This window comes from Mugil cephalus, chromosome 21, assembly GCF_022458985.1.
Source record: "Mugil cephalus isolate CIBA_MC_2020 chromosome 21, CIBA_Mcephalus_1.1, whole genome shotgun sequence".
In the NCBI taxonomy this organism is placed as follows: Eukaryota; Metazoa; Chordata; class Actinopteri; order Mugiliformes; family Mugilidae; genus Mugil; species Mugil cephalus.
In genome coordinates this window covers 1,398,147-1,423,953 of record NC_061790.1, presented here as the reverse complement: position 1 = coordinate 1,423,953, position 25,807 = coordinate 1,398,147, and the positions used below count along the sequence as shown (strand labels likewise).

The window sequence follows — 25,807 nt, the reverse complement described above, 5'->3', positions numbered from 1 at the left end:
TTATTATTATTGTTATTGTTATGTTATTAAATCTATTTGTTGTGTTTTTATGATTTATTATTATTAAATTTTTTTACAGGTTCTTAGAGTTTCGTTGCACCATTACACACTGAGATTTCTTTTAATACTACTAATAATAAATCTAATCTATCTATCTATCTATCTATCTATCTATCTATCTATCTATCTATCTATCTATCTATCTATATAATATATAATATATACAATATAATTACACTGTAATTATTATATTATAATATAATAATTATACTATTAATATTGACAACAACAACAACAACAATAATAATAATAATAATAATAATAATAATAATAATAATGTGCTATACATCTTAGTGTTTTTTAAATATTTTAATAAAGGGAGTAAATTAAAATTGCAAAATTGCAAAAAACACCGGACAGGCTGAGTTTGGCATCTGGGATGATTTGACCAAGAAAACTGTAAAGTTAGGGGCCGTTAATATGTGATGGTAAACATGTAAGGAATTTATTAATTCATTAGTTTATTAAAATTACATTTTAATAAAATAATAAATGAATATATTTGAATGCTTATTGGCATTTTTTAACGTATTTTTAAAAGTATGACTGATGGATTTTTGTTTAAATACATCATCATTATTAAATTAATTAACTAAAAAATACGCATCGCCTCTGGTCGTTACCACTTGCTGACTGTAGTTCCACCTCTGGCCGGCAGTGTCGCTGTGGAGTGTCGCTGTGGGCCGTCGCTGCTGGCCCCGGAAGTGATGGCCACCGTGAACCGGAAGTAGTCTTTAACTGCCATAGCAAACAGCGTACAGCATGTAGCCGGAGAGTTGGACTCATCAGCAGCCAAATCTCCACTTTTAGCTATTTTTTAACTGTTTCCTACAACTTAAGAATTTTTTTTTTACGCCAGAGAAGCAACTATTTACCAGAGGGATGGGAGTCCCGGCGTTTTTCCGTTGGCTAAGCCGGAAATATCCGTCTATCATTGTGCATTGTGTCGAGGAGAAGGTAAGTGATTAGCACGCCGGCTAACATGTTAGCCTTCCCCGTTATGTTATGTTTTAAATCAGCGGGAAGGTTCCAACGTTAGTCTTCTGACTTATTTTTATTTAACTTGTATTAGCGGCTGATGTAGTGTCTACGGAGCCGCTAAATTATCATCTCTTTGCTAAAATTGTTGTTTTTATTTTTACGTAACGACGCCGAAAGCAACAGAAGTTTGTTAACCTGTGTTTGTTTAAGTGGTGTTTTAAAAGGCAACTGTGCCCGTAGAGTTTAGAGAAGACTTTCCATTAAAGTAACTTGTTCAGTTTTAATGGAGGAGGTTTGAGGTTTAAATAGGAAATTTGCTTAACTTATTTCTTGAAGAACTCGAAACTGTTGCAAACTAAGGTTCATTAACTCAGTCCAGACTCAGGTGCGAATGAGGTCGAAACTTCTTGGGGACAGACTGGATTGTACATAGATGGCAGCTTATAGATTCAGTCTGACATAGATAGACTCCATCACTCCTCTTTCAAACTGTCTGTCTTCTCTGGCTCTGATTTGGACTTGTTGTCTTCAGAGGAAGACGTCCTCTGTCCTTCAGGTGGAGCTCTGAGTCGTGGCTCTCCTGTGTTGGTCCACGAGTTTGTGGACGGTTGTTTGGTTTCAGTTTCATGTTTCTGTCTGAGTGTATAGTCACCACAAACTCCATCCTCCAGTTGAATCACCACCTCTCAGACGTTTCTTCATCGTAACAACATTAACTCTACTATTAATGGGTCGTGAAGTGTCAGCGTGGGTCAGAGAATCACTGCAGAGACCACGAATATCAGCAAACACATAAACTCAAGAAAATAAATTCAGATACTTCAGTTTGGCCAAAATAAAAGGACGAAACACACAGTGTGTTAAATAACAAGTCACTGATCTGTTTCTGTCCTGGTTTGATTATTTATTTTTCTACACCTGGGTTTATTTTATTATTGGCTTCATGCTTTCAAAGTTGGAAAACCCACAATGTGTGACAAAGAAGCGTGGAAATCTTTTGAGTGACCAGCTTCATGCCCGGTGTCGTCCTCACAGGGGAAAGAGTGTAATGGAGTTCGTATTCCTGTCGACACGACGAAGCCAAACCCCAACGAGGTCGAGTTTGACAACTTGTACCTGGACATGAACGGGATTATTCACCCCTGCACACATCCAGAAGACAAGTGAGGACACTCCAGACTTTGTTCTCTGATTCCTTCCGTTAATCCATTCGTTTATAGCTCAATGATTTAGATCAGCAATAATAATGTATCGTCTCTACTTGCAGACCTGCCCCCAAAAACGAGGATGAGATGATGGTGGCCATTTTCGAGTACATCGACCGGCTGTTTAACATCGTGCGGCCCAGGAGAGTCCTGTACATGGCCATCGACGGAGTGGTAAGCTGCTCTACACATGTCCTGTGTCGTGGTTTGTGGTGGACGTGAGACAAAACGACAACGTGTGCGACTCTGTTCAGGCTCCTCGCGCCAAGATGAACCAGCAGCGCTCACGACGGTTTCGAGCCTCCAAGGAAGGAGTCGAGCTGACGGAGGAGAAGAACCGAATGAGGGAGGAGATCATCCAGAGAGGTGTGTGTCTGGGTTTAAATGCTGCTACGTGTCAGTCAGTAGCAGGAAGTGTTTGATTCACCTGTTAAATGTTCGTCCTCTCCTGTTCTTGTCCTCCTCCAGGAGGTTATCTCCCACCTGACGAGATCAAAGAGAGGTTTGACAGTAACTGCATCACCCCGGTAAGAACCGCTCTCTGACTTTAACTCGTTTTAATCTGAAACCTGAAACCAGCTGATTAAATGACTCGATGTTGTTTCTTGTAGGGAACAGAGTTCATGGACAACTTGGCCCGATGCCTCCGCTACTACGTGTCAGAGCGACTCAGCAACGATCCAGGATGGAAGAACGTTGTGGTGAGTAGAGATGCATCGCAACAGATATGATGACGTTCTTTTAATAGTCTGTTTATGAACCTGATGGTCAGAAAACCTGGGATGTAGTGAACAGAGATGAATTCAACATCATGGCTCAGCCTAAGTCTGAGCAAAGACTCACTCAAATAAACTGGAACCAGTTCTTCTCATGCAGAAAAGAGCAGAAAGAATTATTCTCTACATACGTAATATTTATCAAACCATTTGTTATAGTCATCTCTTTTCAGCTCCGTTCGTCACAGCGCCGCCATGTTGGCAGGAAAGTGACTCTAATGACTAATCAGTTGACAACTGTGACCAATTAAGTGATTAACCAGAATAGTCAGGGACAAGCAAAGTGGAAATTATTTTATATGATTCCCAAAGGTCCCACAAGACGTCAGATTACTGCAATAAAACGCTTTATATCGGCATCATTTCTTCCAAATATCGGGCCAATAATTATCTGTGACTGTAGTTATTAGACCTCAGCTGCTCTGGTGCTGATGTTTAGTTTGTGTTCTCCTCAGGTCTTCTTGTCTGACGCCAGCGTCCCAGGAGAAGGCGAACACAAGATCATGGACTTCATCCGGAGACAGAGAGGTAGGTCGGCCCTACACAGATTAAGAAATGAATAATGCAATGAACATTATAAACAATATGTACATTTATGTGCAACAAAGAAGGTTGAATGAATGAATGAATGAACTAGGACTGGGTTTAAAAGATGGAAACTCATGTGTGAGTGGATACTGACCCTGTGCTTCTCTGCCACAGCTCAGCCCAACCACGACCCCAACACCCACCACTGTCTGTGTGGAGCCGACGGTGAGTCTCGAACCTTTAACCTCCTCCGTGGCCGCCTAGCGCGTCGTCCATTCTGACCCTTTCTCATGTTTTGTCTCAGCCGACCTGATCATGTTGGGCCTGGCCACGCACGAGCCAAACTTCACCATCATCAGGGAGGAGTTCAAGCCCAACAAGCCCCGGCCCTGCGCCCTCTGTGGACAGATGGGCCACGACATCAAGGACTGTCAGGGGGTGGCCCGGGAGAAGCAGGGCCAGGTGAGCAGCGACTGAGCTGGAACTATGAAACTAATTATCAAGTCTGATTCTGAAACCGTCTGTGGCTGGATTCATGATTCAGGTCTGAGTCTGTTAAATCTGAATCATCTTCTTCTTCTTCTTCTTCGTCTTCCAGCACGATGAGTTTGCCGACTCGGTGCCGGTGTCTGAGCAGGAGTTCATCTTCATCAGACTGTGTGTTCTGCGGGAGGTCAGTGGTTTATGTTCACGCTGATTGTTTAGGTTTGTCAGCTACTTTTACCAGGACCAGGAACCAGTGTTGAGCTCCGTCCTAAAACCTCCGTCTCCTGGTCTCTGGCCTGTTTCAGTACCTGTCCAGAGAGCTGACCATGGCCAGTCTGCCGTTCCCCTTTGACTTTGAGAGGAGCGTGGACGACTGGGTCTTCATGTGCTTCTTCGTGGGGAACGACTTCCTGCCTCATCTTCCCTCCTTAGAAATCAGGTGAGTTCTTCTCTTCTCTCGTCGCCTTCAGACGCTCGTTTATGTTTTTATTCACCCTTTTGACTTCATGGTCTGGTTGTGTCCCAGAGAGGGAGCCATCGATCGACTGGTCCGCATCTACAAAGACGTCGTCCACAAAACCGGGGTGAGTAGCGTATTTTAGCTAAAGGCTTTTTATTATTTTTTTTTGATCAAATAATCTGGTTTATGTTGCAGGGCCTAGTTTCTTGCACAGACTCTTATAATCTTAGCGATTCTTACCAGTTTTATTCAACATATTTTCAGATTGCTGTTATTTTTTTGTACATTTCTTCACGCTTGATATTGTTTTTTTTTTTATATATGTTCTTGTAAAATTCTGTGCTGCTGTGACGAGGACGTTTTCCTTCAGGTGGAGCATTCTGGGAGATGTAGTTAGCTTTCATTTCTTTCCTGGTTGATTGCGTGCAGGGCTACCTGACGGAGAACGGCTACGTGAACCTGGAGCGGGTGGAGATGATCATGCAGGCGGTGGGCGTGGCCGAGGACAACATCTTCAAGAAACGCAAAGAGGACGACGTGAGTTTGAGCTGAGAGAGAAACAGGCGGCAGAAAAATGGAGCCGAGATATGAAGTGATCACATGTGTCACTTTTACTGTGTTTAGGAAAACTTCAAGAGGAGAAATAAGGAGAAACGGAAGAGGATGAAGGTGAGTGGATCACATGATAGAGATGGAGGAGGAGGAGGAGGAGGAGGATGAGACCTTGTGGTCTTGGTTCCAGGCGGAGCAGCAGGGTCCGGCCTACCTCACCACGGGCCAGTTCGCCCCTCAGGCTCTGGGACGCAGGGACAGACCAGAACCGGTCCAGAACGCCCGGCACCAGGCCTTCGACATGAGGATGCAGCACAACAAGGTTTCTACTCTCAATCAGCTCATCAGGACTTTTAATTTCTGCACGTTTAGTTTCCTGTGTTCAGACATTAAACGGTTCATTTAAGATGCTTTTATCGACTCATTCACTTTTATTCCGTAATGTCTCTGTAGGGAATAAAACGTCTGAACACAAGAAACTAAAACGTCTAATGTTTGTCCTAAAGTTTTAATCAGACTGTTTTCCTGACGCTTGTGTAGTTTTCTAGGTCTGTGAGGATGTGTAGATGGTTTAGATGGTTTATATGGTTTATATGGTTTAGATGGTTTAGATGGTTTATATGGTTTAGATGGTGTAGGTGGTTTAGATGGTGTAGGTGGTTTAGATGGTTTAGATGGTTTATATGGTGTAGATGGTTTAGATGGTGTAGGTGGTTTAGATGGTGTAGATGGTGTAGGTGGTTTAGATGGTGTAGGTGGTGTAGATGGTGTAGATGGTTTAGATGGTTTAATTGGTGTAGATGGTTTAGATGGTGTAGATGGTTTAATTGGTTTGGATGGTGTAGATGGTGTAGATGGTTTAGATGGTGTAGATGGTGTAGATGGTTTAATTGGTTTAGATGGTGTAGATGGTTTGGATGGTTTAGATGGTGTAGATGGTTTGGATGGTGTAGGTGGTGTAGATGGTGTAGGTGGTTTAGGTGGTGTAGATGGTGTAGGTGGTTTAGGTGGTGTAGATGGTGTAGGTGGTGTAGATGGTTTAGATGGTGTAGATGGTTTGGATGGTTTAGATGGTGTAGATGGTTTGGATGGTTTAGATGTTGTAGATGGTTTAGATGGTTTGGTTTAGATGGTTTAGATGGTGTAGGTGGTGTAGATGGTGTAGGTGGTGTAGATGGTTTGGTTTAGATGGTGTAGATGGTGTAGGTGGTGTAGATGGTTTAGATGGTGTAGGTGGTGTAGATGGTTTAGATGGTTTAGATGGTTTGGTTTAGATGGTGTAGATGGTGTAGGTGGTGTAGATGGTTTAATTGGTGTAGATGGTGTAGATGGTTTAGATGGTGTAGATGGTGTAGGTGGTGTAGATGGTTTAGATGGTTTAGATGGTTTGGTTTAGGTGGTGTAGATGGTGTAGATGGTGTAGATGCTGTAGATGCTGTAGATGGTGTAGATGGTTTAGATGGTGTAGGTGGTTTAGGTGGTGTAGATGGTGTAGGTGGTTTAGGTGGTGTAGATGGTGTAGGTGGTGTAGATGGTTTAATTGGTGTAGATGGTTTAGATGGTTTGGTTTAGATGGTTTGGTTTAGATGGTTTAGATGGTTTGGTTTAGATGGTTTAGATGGTGTAGGTGGTGTAGATGGTGTAGGTGGTGTAGGTGGTGTAGATGGTTTGGTTTAGATGGTGTAGATGGTTTAGATGGTGTAGGTGGTGTAGATGGTTTAGATGGTGTAGGTGGTGTAGATGGTTTAGATGGTGTAGGTGGTGTAGATGGTGTAGGTGGTGTAGGTGGTGTAGATGGTGTAGGTGGTGTAGGTGGTGTAGATGGTTTAATTGGTGTAGATGGTTTAGGTGGTGTAGGTGGTTTAGATGGTGTAGATGGTTTGGATGGTGTAGATGGTGTAGGTGGTGTAAGTGGTTTAGGTGGTGTAGATGGTGTGGATGGTGTAGATGGTGTAGGTGGTGTAGATGGTGTAGGTGGTGTAGATGGTGTAGATGGTTTAGATGGTTTGGTTTAGATGGTGTAGATGGTGTAGATGGTTTGGTTTAGATGGTGTAGATGGTTTAGATGGTTTGGTTTAGATGGTTTAGATGGTGTAGGTGGTGTAGATGGTGTAGGTGGTGTAGATGGTTTGGTTTAGATGGTGTAGATGGTTTAATTGGTGTAGATGGTGTAGATGGTTTAGATGGTGTAGATTGTTTAATTGGTTTAGATGGTGTAGATGGTGTAGATGCTGTAGATGGTGTAGATGGTTTAGGTGGTGTAGGTGGTTTAGATGGTGTAGATGGTTTGGATGGTGTAGATGGTGTAGGTGGTGTAGATGGTTTAATTGGTGTAGATGGTGTAGGTGGTGTAGATGGTGTAGGTGGTGTAGATGGTGTAGATGGTTTAATTGGTGTAGATGGTGTAGATGGTTTAATTGGTGTAGATGGTTTAGATGGTGTAGATGGTGTAGGTGGTTTAGATGGTTTATATGGTGTAGATGGTGTAGATGGTTTAATTGGTTTAGATGGTGTAGGTGGTGTAGATGGTGTAGGTGGTGTAGAGGGTGTAGATGGTTTAGATGGTTTAATTGGTTTAGATGGTTTGGTTTAGATGGTGTAGATGGTGTAGATGGTTTGGTTTAGATGGTGTAGATGGTTTAGATGGTGTAGATGGTTTGGATGGTTTAGATGGTGTAGGTGGTGTAGGTGGTTTGGTTTAGATGGTGTAGATGGTGTAGATGGTGTAGATGGTTTGGATGGTTTGGATGGTTTAGATGGTGTAGGTGGTTTAGATGGTGTAGATGGTTTAGATGGTTTAGATGGTGTAGATGGTTTAATTGGTTTAGATGGTGTAGGTGGTGTAGATGGTGTAGGTGGTGTAGGTGGTTTAGATGGTTTATATGGTGTAGATGGTGTAGATGGTTTAATTGGTTTAATTGGTTTAATTGGTTTAGATGGTGTAGGTGGTGTAGATGGTGTAGGTGGTTTAGATGGTGTAGGTGGTTTAGGTGGTGTAGGTGGTGTAGGTGGTGTAGGTGGTGTAGATGGTGTAGGTGGTTTAGGTGGTGTAGGTGGTGTAGATGGTTTAATTGGTTTAGATGGTTTAGGTGGTGTAGATGGTGTAGGTGATTAGGTGGGTAGGGGTGTAAATGTAATTGATGTTTAAGATGTAGTAGAAGTTTAATGGTGAGTGGTGAGGGTTTAAGGTGGTGAGATGGTGTAGGTGGTTTAGTGGGTAGGTGGTGTAGATGGTTTACACCATCTAACCATACCACTAACCATCTAACCATCTACACCACTAACCACTAAACCATCTACCTCACACCATCTACACCACCTAAACCACCTACACCATCTAAACCATCACACCATTAAACCCATCTAACCATCTACACCATTAAACCATCTACACCATCTACAACCATCTAAAACCATCTACACCAATTAAACCATCTAACCATCACACCATCTACACCATCTAAACCATCTACCATCTAACCATCTAACCATCTAAACCATCACACTAACCATCTACACCATCTAAACCAAACCATCTAAACCATCTAACACCATCTAACCACTACACCATCTAACACCTAACCATCTACACCCTACACCATCTACACCACCTAAACCACATCTACACCACCCACACTACTCTACACCATCCAAACCATCTACACCATCTAACCACCTACACCACCTACACCATCTACACCATCTAAACCATCTACACCACCTACACCACCTACACCATCTACACCATCTAAACCATCTACACCACCTACACCATCTACACCATCTAAACCAAACCATCTACACCACCTACACCACCTACACCATCTACACCACCTACACCACCTACACCACTACACCATCTACACCATCAACCACAACCATCTACACCACTACACCATCTACACCACCTACACCATCTAACCATCTAAACCACTACACCATCTAAACCATCTACACCATCTACACCATCTAAACCAACTACACCACTACACCACTACACCACTACACCACTACACCACCTACACCATCTAAACCATTTAAACCATCTAAACCACACCATCTACACCATCTACACCATCTACCACTAACCACTACACCATCTACACCACCTACACCATCTAAACCATCTAAACCATCTACACCATCTACACCATCTACACCATCTAAACCATCTACACCATCTAAACCAAACCATCTACACCATCTACACCATCTACACCATCTAAACCAAACCATCTAAACCAATTACACCATCTAAACCAAACCATCTACACCACTACACCACCTACACCATAACACCATCTACACCATCTACCACCATCTAAACCAATTAAACCACTACAACCATCTACACCATCTAAACCATCTAACCATCTACACCATCTACACCATCAAACCATCTACACACAACCATTAAACCATCTACACCATCTACACCATCTAAACACAACCTACACCATCTACACCATCTAAACCATCTACAATTAAACCATCTACACCATCTACACCATCTACATCACAATTAAACCATCTAAAACCATCTAAACCATCTACACCATCTAACCATCTACACCATCTAACCATACCAAACCATCTACAACCATCTACACCATTAACATCTAACCATCTACAACCATCTAAACCATCTACACCATCTACACCACCTAAACCATCTAAACCATCTACACCATCTACACCATCCACACCATCTACACCATATAAACCATCTAAACCACCTACACCATCTAAACCACCTACACCATCTAAACCATCGAAACCAAATTAAACCATCTACACCATCTAAACCATCTAAACCATCTACACCAATTAAACCATCTAAACCATCTACACCACCTACACCATCTACACCACCTACACCATCTACACCATCTAAACCATCTACACCACCTACACCATCTACACCACCTACACCATCTACACCATCTAAACCAAACCATCTAAACCATCTACACCACCTACACCATCTACACCATCTAAACCAAACCACCTACACCACCTACACCACCTACACCACCTACACCATCTAAACCATCCAAACCATCTACACCATCTACACCATCTAAACCATCTACACCATCTAAACCAAACCATCTAAACCATCTAAACCAATTAAACCATCTACACCATCTACACCACCTAAACCACCTACACCATCTACACCACCTACACCATCTAAACCAATTAAACCATCTACACCATCTACACCATATAAACCATCTAAACCACCTACACCATCTACACCATCTAAACCATCTACACCAATTAAACCATCTACACCATCTACACCATCTAAACCATCTACACCATCTACACCACCTACACCATCTACACCATCTAAACCATCCAAACCATCTACACCATCTAAACCATCTACACCATCTAAACCAAACCATCTAAACCATCTACACCATCCAAACCATCCAAACCATCTAAACCATCTAAACCATCTAAACCATCTACACCATCTACACCATCTAAACCACCTACACCATCTACACCACCTACACCATCTAAACCAATTAAACCATCTACACCATCTACACCATATAAACCATCTAAACCAATTAAACCATCTACACCATCTAAACCATCTACACCAATTAAACCATCTACACCATCTAAACCATCTACACCAATTAAACCATCTACACCATCTACACCAATTAAACCATCTACACCAATTAAACCATCTACACCATCTAAACCATCTACACCAATTAAACCATCTACACCATCTACACCATCTAAACCATCTAAACCATCTAAACCATCTACACCAATTAAACCATCTACACCATCTACACCATCTAAACCATCTACACCATCTACACCATCTACACCAATTAAACCATCTACACCATCTACACCATCTACACCACCTACACCATCTACACCATCTACACCAAACCACCTACACCATCTACACCACCTACACCATCTACACCATCTAAACCATCTACACCATCTAAACCAAACCATCTACACCACCTACACCATCTACACCACCTACACCACCTAAACCATCTAAACCATCTAAACCAAACCATCTACACCATTGTAGGTGGTGTAGATGGTTTAGATGGTTTAGATGGTGTAGATGGTGTAGATGATGTAGGTGATGTAGATGATGACGCTTGGTCCTTTCATAACGGATGAAATATCTGGTGTTTTTCCTCCAGGATGCAGCTCAGTCACTAAAGGCCATGATGAGGAACGGAGGAAACGTGAGTTCATTCATTCAACATTTAACACACAAACACACAACTACATTCAGTTTTTAGTTTAGTTTAATTTTTGATTAGTTTGGTTTAATTCTGGTTTAATTTAATTCTGGTTTACTTCTGTTTTGGTTTTGATTTGGTTTATTTCAAACAGGTACAAAGAAACAAATCAATCACACAGGAATGAACCCGATGAACATAAATAACACAAACTAAAAATAAACATGAACTGAACATTTCACGTTCTAAATATCCTGAGACGAGTGAGAAGAAACCAGGACGAATAAATATCAGGAATCAGTTTAAAACATGAGGCTGTTAATACGCGACAGACGTTTGTTCTCGACTCATCAACCGGCCTGAACGTTTTTCATGAGTCGCGTCTGAAACGATTCTGCAACTGGTCAGACACGTGGAAGTGGTTAATGTGTAAAAGCGCTAATGCTAGCGGCCGCTCTGTTAGCTCCCACATGCTAATATTCACAAGTTATTGTTATTTAGACTCAGACAGACTTTAATGAACTGAAATAGTTCCTGTCGACTGTAACTACGATAAAACAACAACATCCACAAACTGATCTGACAAAAACTCCAGAATGTAACTTAAGGTTTGACTTCATCAAAAAATATTACAGCATGAATTAATATTATCTGACACTAAATGAACCACAACACATCCAGGATTCTGTTGCCATCGTCCAGTAAAAATAATATATTGTGAGAACATCCCAAGTTTCCACCGAGTTTATTCAGACACGTAAAGAGGTTTCCTGCAGGCGGCCATCTTTTTTTCCTCCTCCTGTAACTCGATGTGAGTTCAGTCTCAGCTCCGACCTCTGAGCTGAATGAGACGCAGCAACATTAGAAATATTAATGGAAGTTAATAACAGACGAGGGAAATTAATCTTTATATATCTGTAATATTTATACAGCAGCCATATAAATAATGTTTTGATCTTTTTCCACGTCATCCAGCAGTGAATTGTTGGTCGTCTCTTATGTCATGTAAATATCATGAAGCATGAATCATGAAGGTGTCGTCTCCTCGTTCGCTTCACGGTCTCGTCTCCGTCTAAAGTGTCTCTGGAGCCGCTGAATTTCCTGCGCTAAAAATTTTATCGACCGACAATAGGCGGCTGTAGATTAGCACATGAATGAGAGGAGGACAAAGGCTGTAGTTTAAAAAAAGAAAAGGTGGTGGTGGGGGGGCGATAAGTAGCTCCGGTGATTATTTCCTCTCGGAGCTGCAGGTCCTTCACAGACAGAGCGTAGACGATGGCAGCTACAGCAGGAATGTCAGCTTTTATAACTCGTCCGCTTTGTCACATGAACGTAGTTAAAAACGACAAGAAAATATCCTTTAATTGATTTTCCAATTAATGTGACCTGCTGTAAAATTTAAAATGAAGCAGGAATTAAAACAATAATTAAAACAAATTAAAACAGTCAATAAAACAAATTGGATTTGCAGTAGTTTTGATCTTTTTTTACAGTTTTGCTTCTTTTGTTCTGATGGTGAAAATTAAATATTTTAGAATGTTACATAAGAAAATGGTTGTTAGTTGGAACAGATTAAATTAAAATCTGTTGTATTAAATAAATCCTCCACCCACCAACCGTTGTTGTTGTTGTTGTTGTTCTCAGATCATATTTACAACAAAACAAAAGAATACAGCTCAAATACTGAGACATTCTGCAACAAAATCAGTGAATTCGGTCCATTTTAAATAACATTTGCCATCGTTTGTCCTGTTTTTAAGTGAAAAGTATAAAATGAACCCGACAGGAAGAAGAGCTGAGACTCTTTGTGTGTTGGTTGTGAGTGTTCAAAGCTTTTCACAGCTTTTAGTTGAGTTCAGGCTGAACGACGCGTCTGGAAATGTGACGGTGCAGTCGAGGCTTAGCCGTGTTTTCCCCGACACGTCAGGGTTTGTCTCTAATCCGTGTGTTTGTTGTCGTCGTTGTTGTGCCTTGGGTTTTCTCGGCGCTGCCCAGTCGTCTGCAGGACCCAGCGACGGCTCAGACGGCAGAGGGACGAAGAGGAAGGCCGAGGACAGCGACAGTGAACCAGAGCCCGAAGACAACGTCAGGTACAACTTCACAGACGCTTTTAACGTAACAGATGAGTCCAAGTTTTACTGAGAACATCGGTTTTCACTGCGTTGTTTGCTTTTTCCTCTGTGAGTGGATGTTCGGGTGGTTGCAGTCTGCAGACTCACCACTAGATGGCGCAAAGTCCAACACACTGGCCCTTTAAGATACATGTTCAGGGTTTGTTTCTCCAAACGTAGAACTCTGCTACTGAAACACACGGGAGGTTCTGGTATTTGAGTTTTAGCAGCAAGTCATAGACATTTATAAAATATAGTATAATTTATTTTTATATGTATCATATAATATATAATTAACAAACAGAACAGACCAAACCGACACCGTGGACCCCACAACTATAGACCCGTGTGGAGCTCACACTCAGCTCCCACTTCTCCTCGGCACGTGATTAACATGGAAAGCAGCGGCGCTGGAGTAAATTCCTCGGCGACGCTCTGGTCAGAGCCGTAAATCCTCCGGGCTAAATTGGTATTCATGGAGGCTCCCCCCTCAGGAGCCGGCCGTCCCAGCGGGCCCCTCCCAGGATCCTCCACGCAGATGCTGGGCGGCCGCCATCATGTGTGCAGAGCTGCACGGACGCCAAAAATCCACCAACAAGTCAGAGCTGTTAAGCTCCTCCTGCAGGTTTTATTCAGTTATTTATTTATTTCAGCCCAAACATGAACAGGACTCGTTTCCGTGTCTGGAATCAGTTGAGTTTCTACGTCACTACATCCAGGACAGTTCACAGCCAAGAATCAGATGACGTGACGTTAACTGAGGTGGATGAACGGCACCGACGTCTCCTGGAGTCAGACTCTCGTTGGCTCTTAATGCTTCGTGTTGGCGTGTAGAGTAGAAACAGTCAAGTCAAACAAAACAAACAAACAAAAATTATTTATCTGAAGCTTTTAAAACGGTGCCGGCGCTTAAAGAATGAAAACATACAGACTTTGTACCAGAACGGAGCCTTTTTACTTTTAAGTCATTTTGTGACGTTGGAAGTTTAACAGAATATTAATGTAAATAATATAAATGCAACTAAATGAACCAGTATAAAGTAAAATTCACAATAAACTGTCATAACTATTATAATAAGCAACAGAACACAGAGAACAGGCCAAAGAAAATGCTGCTAACTCGACGTAGCATCCGTCAGGCATCAGAGACGCTACATCTCTGGTCCTTTAAATAAATAAATAAATAAAATGCTATGCTAATGCTAATGCTATGTGTGGTCAGATGTTGAGTCTAATTCCAGGTGTTTCCTCCTCGTTGCATCTTTAGAGGTGAAGTCCAGACAAACGTTTGTTCTGAGACATGTTGAAGCTTCACTTCCATCCATGCAGCTAATTTAAAGAATCCATCCTAAAGCTAATTAATCACTGGCAGCGTTAGCGTCATGGTTCCCAGTACCATCGGTACCATCCCCAGTTACCTGTTACCTTCTCCCTGATGTGTTAAGTCCTAAACATTGCGCGGCATCATAAAACGTAACAAGGTTGACCCGTGTGCTCGCAGGCTGTGGGAGGACGGCTGGAAGCAGAGATACTACAAGACCAAGTTCGACGTGGACGTGACGGACGAGGGCTTCAGGAAGAAGGTGGTGCGGTCGTACGTGGAGGGTCTGTGCTGGGTGCTGCGCTACTACTACCAGGTAACCATCACCTCACCGTCAATACACACTCACAACCATGTTAATCAGCCAATCACACGGCTGCATTCAGTGCATTTATTCACGTAGAGGTGATCAAGTTCAAACCGAGCATCAGAACGAGGAAGAAAGAGGATTTCAGTGACTTTGGTCTGAGTGTTTCAGAAACTGCTGATCTACTGGGATTTTAATTCATGACCATCTCTGGGGTTTAACAGAGAATAAAAAAGAGAAAGACAACAGCAACTCAAATAACCAATTTAAAAGCATTAAAAAGACAAAAGGCCGTTAAAACTAGAGAATGATCAGCTGAAGTGGAGCGAATAACAATTATTTAATTAGGATGATTTAAAGGATTAATGTGTTAAAATCATGTTAATGCTGCAGTGAACAATAAAGTTTTCAGCCCTGATTTAAGTAAAGGAGCATGAAAACTAGATGATGCTTCACTGAGTTGGGTTCTGGTTCTGGTCCTGGTCCTGGTCCTGGTTCTGGTCCTGGTCCTGGTCCTGGTCCTGGTCCTGGTTCTGGTTCTGGTCCTGGTCCTGGTTCTGGTCCTGGTCCTGGTTCTGGTCCTGGTCCTGGTCCTGGTTCTGGTTCTGGGAGCACACTGACGGGTCCGGATGCATCACAGGGGAATAATGAATCTGAATCTCTGATAAATCTTACTTTTATTTTGGTCAAAGTCTTTCAGCGTTCAGAGATTAACCTCCTATTTATGTGTTTTATATTAAACTCACCCTGGTATTAAATATATATTATAATATTTAATGTCCTTCCTTTGTGGGACCTGGTCCAGGTGTTTGAAGCAGAGAGGAATAAATAATTAAATGAAGGAGACTTTACAGGTTGTTCTCTGGTCCCTAATAAAGTGGCTGTTTCAGCGTAGACCTGTTGACGCTTCACGTCTTTGCGTCAGAATGAAATGATGGTGTGTCTCTGTGAGGAGCCGTGTCGAGGGGGGGGGTTTAATCCGGGCTGATTCTGCTCGACTCCCCGGGGGCGTCTCTAAACGCTCTGACGCTCTGACTGAATTCATTAACGGGCCCCGGTGGCGTGGACGTGTTCGAGATCTGCCTCATCACATTCACGCCTCCGCCGCCGAGTTATGATCAGGCACATCTCAGCCCCCCCCTCCAGGCCCCCGAGGAGTCTCCTCCTCCTGGGGGGGGGGGGGGGTAAATCAGTACATTTATCTTTATCTAATAAATCTTTACTGAGAGTTTTCATCCAACAGAGACGAGACACTGAATGAAAATGACGACGGATTCTTTGTTTCCTTTAAACCTTTAGACGTCGGTTTATTATTAACAGCAACAGATTTAAGGCCCGTGACTTTTTAACGTGTTCTAGTGTTAACGCGACGGACACAATATTAGGGACGATTACATTTATTAACTTTAATAATTTAGCATCAATAATTTCATTTCTGTGCAATATTTGTTTTCTTCAGAGCTGTTGGAGTTGATCATTATTCATCATGTTGTGTAGTAATTAGGTAGTTTTATGAAATATAATGTATTTACTTTTCTATAAGTCTTTTTATATTAAATTAAATTTTCACGGACGAACCAATAAAGAATTATATTATATTATATTATATTATATTATAATAGTAATTTAATTGAATGTAATCAGGAATTAAATTAAATATAAAATCTTAAATATAATTAAATATAAAAAGTTTTTAATCTCTCCTGGACATTTCTGATTAATTATAATAATAATAACTTAAAATGTGATTTGTTTATTTTCAGATCTTATTTTTAAAAAGAAAAGAAGGTTTTTAATTATTGTTAATTTTTCCAGATCGTTAAATGAAATTATTGTGATTATTTGTGGTTTTATCTTTGTCTGAAACTAAAGACGAGTCAGGACTTTTTAAATTAATATCTAAAATATGTAGCTTTCATTTAAATTAATGATCCGTGTGTGAAATAAAAAACTTGTCACAGTAAAACAGACTTTTCTTCCAGAGAAGCTGGTAAAGATCAAACAGTTTTTATTGGTCTGAGTCTGATTTGTGCAGGAAACAGTGAAATGATGCGATGGAGCCTGTTTCCTGTGTGTGACCTCGGGGCCGTGGTTTTTATTTTTAGCCGTGGTCTTTGACCCCTCGGCCTCGGCCACAAACGCCCCCCCCCCCCCCCCCCTCCACACAAAGCATTTTGTGTTATTACCATAAATGATCCGCGGGCGCGTTTGAACGCTGCGGCCGCGGCCTCGTCCGTCTCTTTGTCATGGTAACGGACGTATTATCATCTGAATGAGCATCTTCTAATAACGGAGACGGAAGGACAAGTGGTCCCAGCGCTCATCACATCTGCAGGGTTATTTATTTATTTCAGCTGGAGCTGCAGCGTTTCTTTATTTCTACGTATTTAAGAGGCTCTGAGCAGGTGTTGGAGGACACTCTCGCTGCAACTCCACAACCGCTGGAAGCTTTCTGCTCCGTGAGAATGAAGCGCACACTCGGCCTGAATGTGGAGGATTAAATGAGAGTTAGAGTCGAGTGTTTCACATGAATAAAAGTCTGATGAGGATTTGGTGGTGAAGGTTTTTAAATGTCAGCGCCGCCGCCGCCGCGTTTCCTCCTCGGATTCAAGTTTAAGCTCCGCACAAGTTTCATAGAAAAAGGGCAAAGAGGAAACAAAAAAAAAAGCTTTTTACATTTTCTTTCTCTTCGTTTTAACGGAGCGAACGAGTCCAGCTCTGGTTTCATCGTCTGAAACGTTATGTGGAGGAAAAGGAAACAGGTGCATGGGCTGATTCCAGGTTAGATCGAGATGTTTTTCCTCCTGGAGTCTGATCTGATGGGAGGATGCGTCCGCACACGTTCACTTCTTCACTTAAGTCTGATTAAAATGAAACAGAAAATCAGAACCTACTCAGGTTTCACATGTCTCCTACATATTAATCAGTCATTTCATACGTGGTGTTTTTTTAGCCTGAGACAATGTGAATTTAGTTTTGAACTGTTGTTCTCAGACTTTAAGGAGCTCTGGTTATTTCACACATCGTAGACAATGAGAAACTCACACACATTAATGTATGAGCTCTTCTAATAACAGTAATAATAATAAAAAGCCTTTAGATCTGTAGCCTCCACTCGGCCTTGAATCAAATCTAAACGTTCGTCTTATTACAGACGAGTCCGTCGTCACCTACAGGTGTAGAAACATATTTCTCTGTACAATGAAATTCTTCCTTTGCTTTTCACTCTGATGCCTGACAATATAAAATAGAAGAAGAAGAAGCAGCAGAATAAAAAGATACGTACAGTATAAAGGTGCGATCATTTACTCAGAAGTCGGAATTTTCAACTGTAACATCAACGAAAGTCGTAGAATCCTCAGTAACTAGAAGCTGCTGTTATATTCTGTTATATTCTGTTTATTAGCTCCTGTTATATTCTGTTATATTCTGTTTATTAGCTCCTGTTATATTCTGTTACATTCTGTTTATTAGCTCCTGTTATATTCTGTTACATTCTGTTTATTAGCTCCTGTTATATTCTGTAATATTCTGTTTATTAGCTCCTGTTATATTCTGTTATATTCTGTTTATTAGCTTCTCTGATCAGTTGTTGTTGCATTAAATCAGTCGCACAGACAGGATTTATGTGTTATGTGGGAACTACAAGCTCATGTCGCGCTAACAACGGCTAAAAACATTAGCCTGGTAAAACCAGAACAGAGACAAACTGGGATTAATAGTGTGTATTTCTTTCTTTATTTACATTAAACAGTTAAAACTTGTTAGTATTTCTTCAGTTTCTTCATGTGTCTGTTTCCAGGGCTGCGCCTCCTGGAAGTGGTACTTCCCGTTCCACTACGCGCCCTTCGCCTCCGACTTCAAAGACATCAAAGACATGTTCACAGACTTCGAGAAGGACACGAAACCGGTAAGAAAAAAGAAAAACCTTCTTCCCTCCTTCTCTCCTTCCCTCCTTCTCTCCTTCCCGCGTCTTTCTTCACCTGTGTCAGCTTCTCTAAACGAGGCCGATGGATGGATTCATCCAGACGTTTTTATTTATCTTGTGTTTCAGGTTTATTTTAAAATCATACATGATGTAAAGCTCACAGGGACATGACGAAGGAGACGGAGACTTTAATGACAGAAGGAAAAAAATAAAATAAGACGCGAGAATAATAAAAATAAATAAATAGGGGATTTCTGGTGGGGTGGGATGAAAAGACCTGGAAAATGAAAGAATTGAAGTGTCCTGTTACGTTACACTGTCATTAAATTAATAAATATCAGGATAATAATATAGACTGGATTCATCACTAACTCGTGTTGTATGTTGGACGGTTAAATGTGAGTAAAGACATTTTCTCCTCCTTCGATGTCTTTTCTCGTGGAGCCTCCGTTGGGTCGTTTCCAGTTTTGTGTGGATCTGATTAACAGCGTCTGAGCCTCAGATTCTCCAGCGTTTATCTGAGTTTAGAGCCAAATCCAGCTCTAACTCCAGGTGTCCAGAAGAACCTCATCATTAGCTTCCATTTAAATTCCCTCTGTGCATCAAATCAGCTCAACACATGTGCTTCAGCGCATCCAGGTGTTAATTCATTTCTAAATGAACTGTGTTCAGATCAGTTCTGGCTTTGAAGGATTCGGGTTAAATAAATAAATAAAAATAAGTTCTGACTTTAAGAGTCTCCTTTACTAACAGCACTAAAAGAAACAAAATAGGAAGAAAGAAATGTGTTCAGTGAAAGGCTGCACAGCGTAACAGCATAAAAATAAGTCAAGGTAAACGACATGTAGGATATTAAACCTCAAAGTTGGTAAATGACTGGTTTGTTTCCTAGTTCAAGCCTCTGGAGCAGCTGATGGGAGTTTTTCCTGCCGCCAGCGGGAACTTCCTGCCCCCGACCTGGAGGAACCTGATGAGCAGCCCGGTAAGTTACAGCAACAGCTCAGAGGTCCAAGGTGATTTAGACTTCTGCTCCCAACATAGACTCCCAACGTAGACCCCCCGACGTAGACTCCCAACGTAGACTCCCAGCGTAGACCCCATGTGTGTTTCCTCTTTAGTGTTTAAATGTAACCAAGGCTGTGATTGGTCCTCTTAGTACCAGTGTGTTTTTCCACCTGCTTCTCATTTCCACAGTTTTCTAATCGATTGTTTTGGATCAATAAAGAATCTGAGGTTAACTGAGGAGGTTTGGAGATACAGGCCGGCATACGACTCGTTTCTGCAAAAGTGAAGCAGGAAGTAGGAACAAAAATTTAACCCTACTGGGGGAAAAAATGTCACAGCGCACACTAGTGTTTGGGTGGAGTTATTACAGACTGAGACACAGTTTTTATTTTGCACAGTTTTTAAAAATACACATAAAATATGACAAATAATAATGAAAAAAAAGCCTCCACCTTATAGTAATATTATAATATATTAATATTACTATTTCAAGTTATTATAAAATGTCAGAAAATATGACTATATAAAAATTAATAGTCATTTACAACAATAAATAATGTAGAAATAAAAAGGAACAAGTGGAAATGACTCACTACAGTGTCAGTGTCCTACAGACCCAGAAACACTTAAATTTCACAGTTATCACCAACCACGCGACCCCTAGTTTAATAAATCAGGAAGTGACTGTAACACTGATGAACAGATGATAATCGATGCAGCCCTCATTTAAACTAAGCACTCAGTGGGTCCATAGTAACGTACAATAAATAAAATATAATGTGTAACGTGATGTATAAGCTGCTGCCTCGTGCAGTTTCTTCAAAGTGTTTCCTTTCATGCAGGAATCCTCCATCATCGATTTCTACCCCGACGACTTCGCTATCGATCTCAACGGCAAGAAATACGCCTGGCAGGGTGAGTCCAGACACTCTCACGCTTTATTCATTCTCTGAGCTGGAAAACTCTCCAAGAGCTTTAAAGGGCTTAGAGATTCACACATGGCCGTAGTTTTGCTTTGGTCATAGTTGGTTTTTATATTTTGACGTTTGTTTTCCTGCTGATAGACACGGTAACAGATTTTAACTGAGCAGATAACAGAGGTGGTTTATTACGAATCTGTGTATCATTCATCTTTTTTCAAAACAAAACCGAAACAAAAAAAAATTAAACTACTTGTTTTGTCAATGTTTCGTTCCCAAAACGGAAACAATAACTGATAATTTGCATGAAAAATCGGATGAATGAGTCTTTATCTGTTTTTTCATTTTGGTTTTGGGAATAAATGTTGATAAAACGAGTCACTGTTACGTTTTGTTTTTGTGTGAGTTTGGATTTCGATTGATGACGTGTTGCTCCTTGCAGGCGTGGCCTTGCTGCCTTTCGTGGATGAGCGTCGGTTGAGGGCGGCGCTGGAAGAAGTCTACCCCGACCTCACGCCTGAGGAAGGTGAGTCCAGGCCGCCGGGCATTTATACGTCACCGGACTCTGAGGAAGTCGTCATAGATGAACGACAAGAGGCGCTTTTCTTCTTATTCTCTGATGTTCTCCACCCAGGAGAGATTAGCTGCAAACGTTAGCATCTGGGAGCTAACAGAGTGGCTGCTAGCATTTCCACGTTCACTGGTTTCTGTCTTTGCTTCTTCCCGTCTCAGTCCATCGTCTTTCGTCTCGTTTCAGTGAAAAGAAACAGTCTGGGCAGCGACGTCCTGTTCCTGGGGAAGTCTCACCCTCTCTCCGACTTCATCCTCGAACTCTACCGCTCAGAATCTCACGAGGTAACGGGACGAGCTCAGGGTCCATGTTTGAGTTTCACTGTACGTCAGCCAGACGATAGCACACACACACACACACACACACACACTCACACACACACACACACACACACACACACACGCGCACACACACGCACACTCACACACACACACACACACACACACACAGTCAGCTGCTGTGTGTCTGCAGCAACAACAATAATAATAATGATAATGTCTATAATAATGTTTCGCTGCGTCACTGAGCTGCAGATGTGAGCCGAGGCTGTGCAGGTGTCGTCTGGTTGATTATTCATTTGCAAACCAAAGCGATTGTTGTTGTTGTTGAATTCTTCTTGATGAGCTGTGAGACCAGAGAGAGAACTACTACTACTGTTATTCCCAGAGAACAAAGTCTGTCTGAAAGTCGACATCAAAGAGAAAGAAGTTTAGTTCAGCTCAGAGTTAGTTCACTCAACAAAGGCTCTTATCGTTTTATATCTTCGTCTTGTCTAAAATATTTTCTCAATGATCCAGAAAGAATAAACCTACTGTTTGTTTGGAGCTTAAGAAACTGGCTGACGTTCTCTTCTGAGAAACCCAGCTAACAGTAGCTCTTCCAAGCCTCCCAGTTAATGCTAGCTCTTCCTAGGCTCCCAGCTACCAGTAGCTTTTCCTAGCCTCCCAGCTAACAGTAGCGCTTCTTAGTGTCCTTGCTTCCTAGCTAATAATAGCTCTTCCTAGCCTCCCACTTAATTGTAGCTCTTCCTGGCCTCCCAGCTAATAATAGCACCTCCTAACTTCTTTCCCAGTTAGCAGTAGCTCTTCCCTAGCCTCCCAGATAACACTAACTCTTCCTAGCATCCCAGCTAACAGTAGCTCCTTCTAGCCTCCCAGCCAATTGTAGCTCTCCCTAGCCTGCCAGCTAACGTAGCTGGTGATTGGTGAGTTTTAGTGAGAATTGTGGACATAACACGTCACTGACACCAAGAGCTAAACAGAAACTCCACTTCTCTTTCTTTAGAAATTTCTTTGTAATAGTGCAGTTTGTTAAATGTAAACACTTTCATAACGTACGTTTTCCTCTCAAACAAAGAGAAACCTACGTACAAACAATGACTGAGCTGTTATAAACATAATAAGATAGACTACTGTGTTAGATGTGTTAGACTATAACCAGGAAGTAGAACATGGTTTACATGGAAGTGGGCAGATGATGCCATAAACTGACATAGACGACGTCCCGTCACCACTTGGATTCAAACCTGGGCTGTGTTTTCCACCAGGGCACTGAGATCCCTGCAGAGCTGTGCCATGGAATCCAAGGTACATTAAATCTTGATGACGACCCTATTCTACCAGATAAGTAAGAAACGCCTGCTTCGCTCTCACTTACGTACATCTCGTCCCGTTTTCTAACGCTCTTAACTTCCAGCAGAGGTCGAACTGTTCGACGGTCACGGACAGTTTTCTTGTTTTGATCGGTTTTCTCTCTGATCCTCCAGGACGGTGAAGTCGCCCATTCCCACGCTGCGTGACATCGCACAGAACGGCGCCGTGGGGTGAGTCCACGGAGGAAACTTCCTCCAGATCAGACTGTAGGAAAGAACGAGCGTCATGACAGACCAGCTCCTAGCTCCTCCTAGCCACCCAGCTAATAGGAGCTCCTCCTAGCCTCCCAGCTAATAGGAGCTCCTCCTGGCCTCACAGCTAATAGTAGCTCCTCCTAGCCTCCCAGCTAATAGGAGCTCCTCCTAGCCTCCCAGCTAATAGGAGCTCCTCCTAGCCTCCCAGCTAATAGGAGCTCCTCCTGGCCTCACAGCTAATAGTAGCTCCTCCTAGCCTCCCAGCTAATAGTAGCTCCTCCTGGCCTCCCAGCTAATAATACCTCCTCCTAGCCTCCCAGCTAATAGTAGCTCCTCCTGGCCTCCCAGCTAATTGTAGCTCTCCCTAGCCTGCCAGCTAACGTAGTGGTTGACTGGTGAGTTCCTAGTAGCTCCTCCTGGCCTCCCAGCTAATAGTAGCTCCTCCTGGCCTCCCAGCTAATAGTAGCTCCTCCTAGCCACCCAGCTAATGGTAGCTCCTCCTGGCCTCCCACCTAATAGTAGCTCCTCCTAGCCTCCCAGCTAATAGTAGCTCCTCCTAGCCACCCAGCTAATGGTAGCTCCTCCTGGCCTCCCACCTAATAGTAGCTCCTCCTAGCCTCCCAGCTAATAGTAGCTCCTCCTAGCCACCCAGCTAATGGTAGCTCCTCCTGGCCTCCCAGCTAATAGTAGCTCTTGCTAGTTAATGTGTTTTTGTTTATTTAAACCGGTTTGTCCTAATCATCAGGGATCTTTATTAAAATAAAAACCAAGATGGCAACATTTGGATGTGAAGCTGCTATAAATAATCATCTTCTTCTTCTTCTTCTTCTTCTTCTTGTGCAGAGTGAAGTTCACAGATCCTGTTTACGCGGACGGTTTTGTGTTTAAGGCGGTCCTCCTGTCCGGAGCAAAGTGAGACTTCTTCTGTCTTTGTTCTTGATGAAGGACACGACGCTGTTTAGTTTTTTAATAAAACATGGAACAACAGAATCAAACCTCCTCCTTCGCTCTCAGTGGATGAAAGTCATGATTCTGTAACTGATGATTAGTGACTTTGTTCCTTTTCCTATGTGATTCTATTTTAAAGACTACGGATTTTTGATTTTATTATTATTATTATTATTATTATTATTATTATTATTAATAATAATAGTGTCAGTAGCTGTTTCCATGAACCATTTAGTCAGTTAAATATATTAATGATGATAAAGGTAGAGTTCACCAGAACCTTTTAAGATGATTTAAAATGATGGAAACTAGACCCAGTGTGTTTACATGAAATCAGGTTTTATGTTCATGATATTATTCTCACCCTCTAAACTTATTTTATTTTATTTTATTTTATTTTATCTTATGTTATTTTATTTTACAGGATGCCCAATAAGGTGTTGAAGCCGGAGGACTGGGAGAGAGGGAACCGTCAGCCCTGGAGGCCTCAGCTGGGCTTCAACCCCAACAGGTCCCAGGTCCACCTGGACCAGTCCGGCTTCAGGGCTCTGGGGTGAGTCCAGACCAGAATCAGAATGAGACCCAGACCTGATCCTGGAACCAGCCACAGAGTCCAGAGCTCATTACCTTCTTTCTTTCAATTATTTTTAATGAATCTAATTAACTGGCCACTTTATTAGGAACACTCACCAATGTATCGTACGTTTCTCTCCCTTTATCCCAACTTCCTTTCTTTGTCTTTTCTTTTTTTTTCTTTATCTCTTTTGTCCTCCTTCCTTGGTTCCTTTGTCTTTTCTTTCCTCCATCTGTTCTTTCTTTCTTTCTTCTTCTTTTGTTCGTCTCCTGTCTTTTCCCATGTTTCTCTAGTTCCTAATGAACCGTCCGGGAAAGTGAAACATCTGACAGGTTCAGGTTCAGGTTCAGGTTCAGGTTTATGCGGCTGTGAACACTAAACCAGTAGTTTTCTTTCTTCCCTCCTTCCCCTCAGCACGTGTCCATGTGGCCCCATCACAGCTCTTAACGAATCACTGAATTAACGAGTTTGGTTTGTGGGAGGAAAAAAAAAAAAGAAAAGAAACAGAAATTCATTGTGTTTCTCCAAATCTGCGCATAATTAATTCCCAAACACGCGGCAGTCGGGCCGAGCCAGATGTTCAATTATTCCCGTTTCCTTAATGATGATATCGTAGTGTGGAGAAGAGAGCTTAGCTCATAATCAGGGACGGCTGGTTAACGGGGGGGGCACAAACATTTAAACACATTCCTCTTTTTAAAATACCGTCCGGACGTTTGACAGCGCAGAAACGATTTTACAACATAACGAGGACGTGCACGGGATAATTTCCATTCAGACACACTCGTTAGTTTATTACCCCCCCAAAAAAAAAAAATGTTGAAATGAGGAAAACTGGACGTTTATTATCAGACACTGATCTATAGTTGGAGGGAAATGTTGATCTACAGCAGCGGTATTTAATTAAAATATTTAACTAACAGATATCATCATGAAACTTCTCCAGCTGATTATTAACATAAATGTAATATTTCGTTTTATTACAA

General features: G+C 41.9%; 1 protein-coding gene across 2 annotated transcripts in view; it reads left to right on the top strand.

The window, feature by feature from the left end:
• The first annotated feature begins 804 nt into the window (after positions 1-804).
• xrn2 (5'-3' exoribonuclease 2) overlaps positions 805-25,807 on the top strand; it is a 35,529-nt gene continuing 10,526 nt past the window's right edge. Inside the window, exons 1-27 of one of the 2 annotated variants that reach the window (XM_047573926.1) lie at positions 805-1,017; positions 2,077-2,204; positions 2,309-2,420; positions 2,501-2,612; positions 2,715-2,773; positions 2,858-2,947; positions 3,478-3,550; positions 3,725-3,775; positions 3,855-4,012; positions 4,149-4,223; positions 4,342-4,475; positions 4,563-4,620; positions 4,926-5,033; positions 5,121-5,165; positions 5,239-5,370; positions 11,249-11,293; positions 13,286-13,380; positions 14,903-15,038; positions 18,832-18,939; positions 19,850-19,939; positions 20,805-20,877; positions 21,325-21,408; positions 21,640-21,737; positions 23,000-23,079; positions 23,219-23,275; positions 24,143-24,211; positions 24,672-24,800. In XM_047573926.1, the coding sequence (XP_047429882.1) occupies positions 943-1,017; positions 2,077-2,204; positions 2,309-2,420; positions 2,501-2,612; positions 2,715-2,773; positions 2,858-2,947; positions 3,478-3,550; positions 3,725-3,775; positions 3,855-4,012; positions 4,149-4,223; positions 4,342-4,475; positions 4,563-4,620; positions 4,926-5,033; positions 5,121-5,165; positions 5,239-5,370; positions 11,249-11,293; positions 13,286-13,380; positions 14,903-15,038; positions 18,832-18,939; positions 19,850-19,939; positions 20,805-20,877; positions 21,325-21,408; positions 21,640-21,737; positions 23,000-23,079; positions 23,219-23,275; positions 24,143-24,211; positions 24,672-24,800 (2,474 nt within the window). In that variant the 5' untranslated portion in view covers positions 805-942. Of the gene's footprint in view, positions 1,018-2,076; positions 2,205-2,308; positions 2,421-2,500; positions 2,613-2,714; positions 2,774-2,857; positions 2,948-3,477; positions 3,551-3,724; positions 3,776-3,854; positions 4,013-4,148; positions 4,224-4,341; positions 4,476-4,562; positions 4,621-4,925; positions 5,034-5,120; positions 5,166-5,238; positions 5,371-11,248; positions 11,294-13,285; positions 13,381-14,902; positions 15,039-18,831; positions 18,940-19,849; positions 19,940-20,804; positions 20,878-21,324; positions 21,409-21,639; positions 21,738-22,999; positions 23,080-23,218; positions 23,276-24,142; positions 24,213-24,671; positions 24,801-25,807 lie in introns of those variants that run through there. The other variant, XM_047573927.1, reaches the window with a different exon arrangement.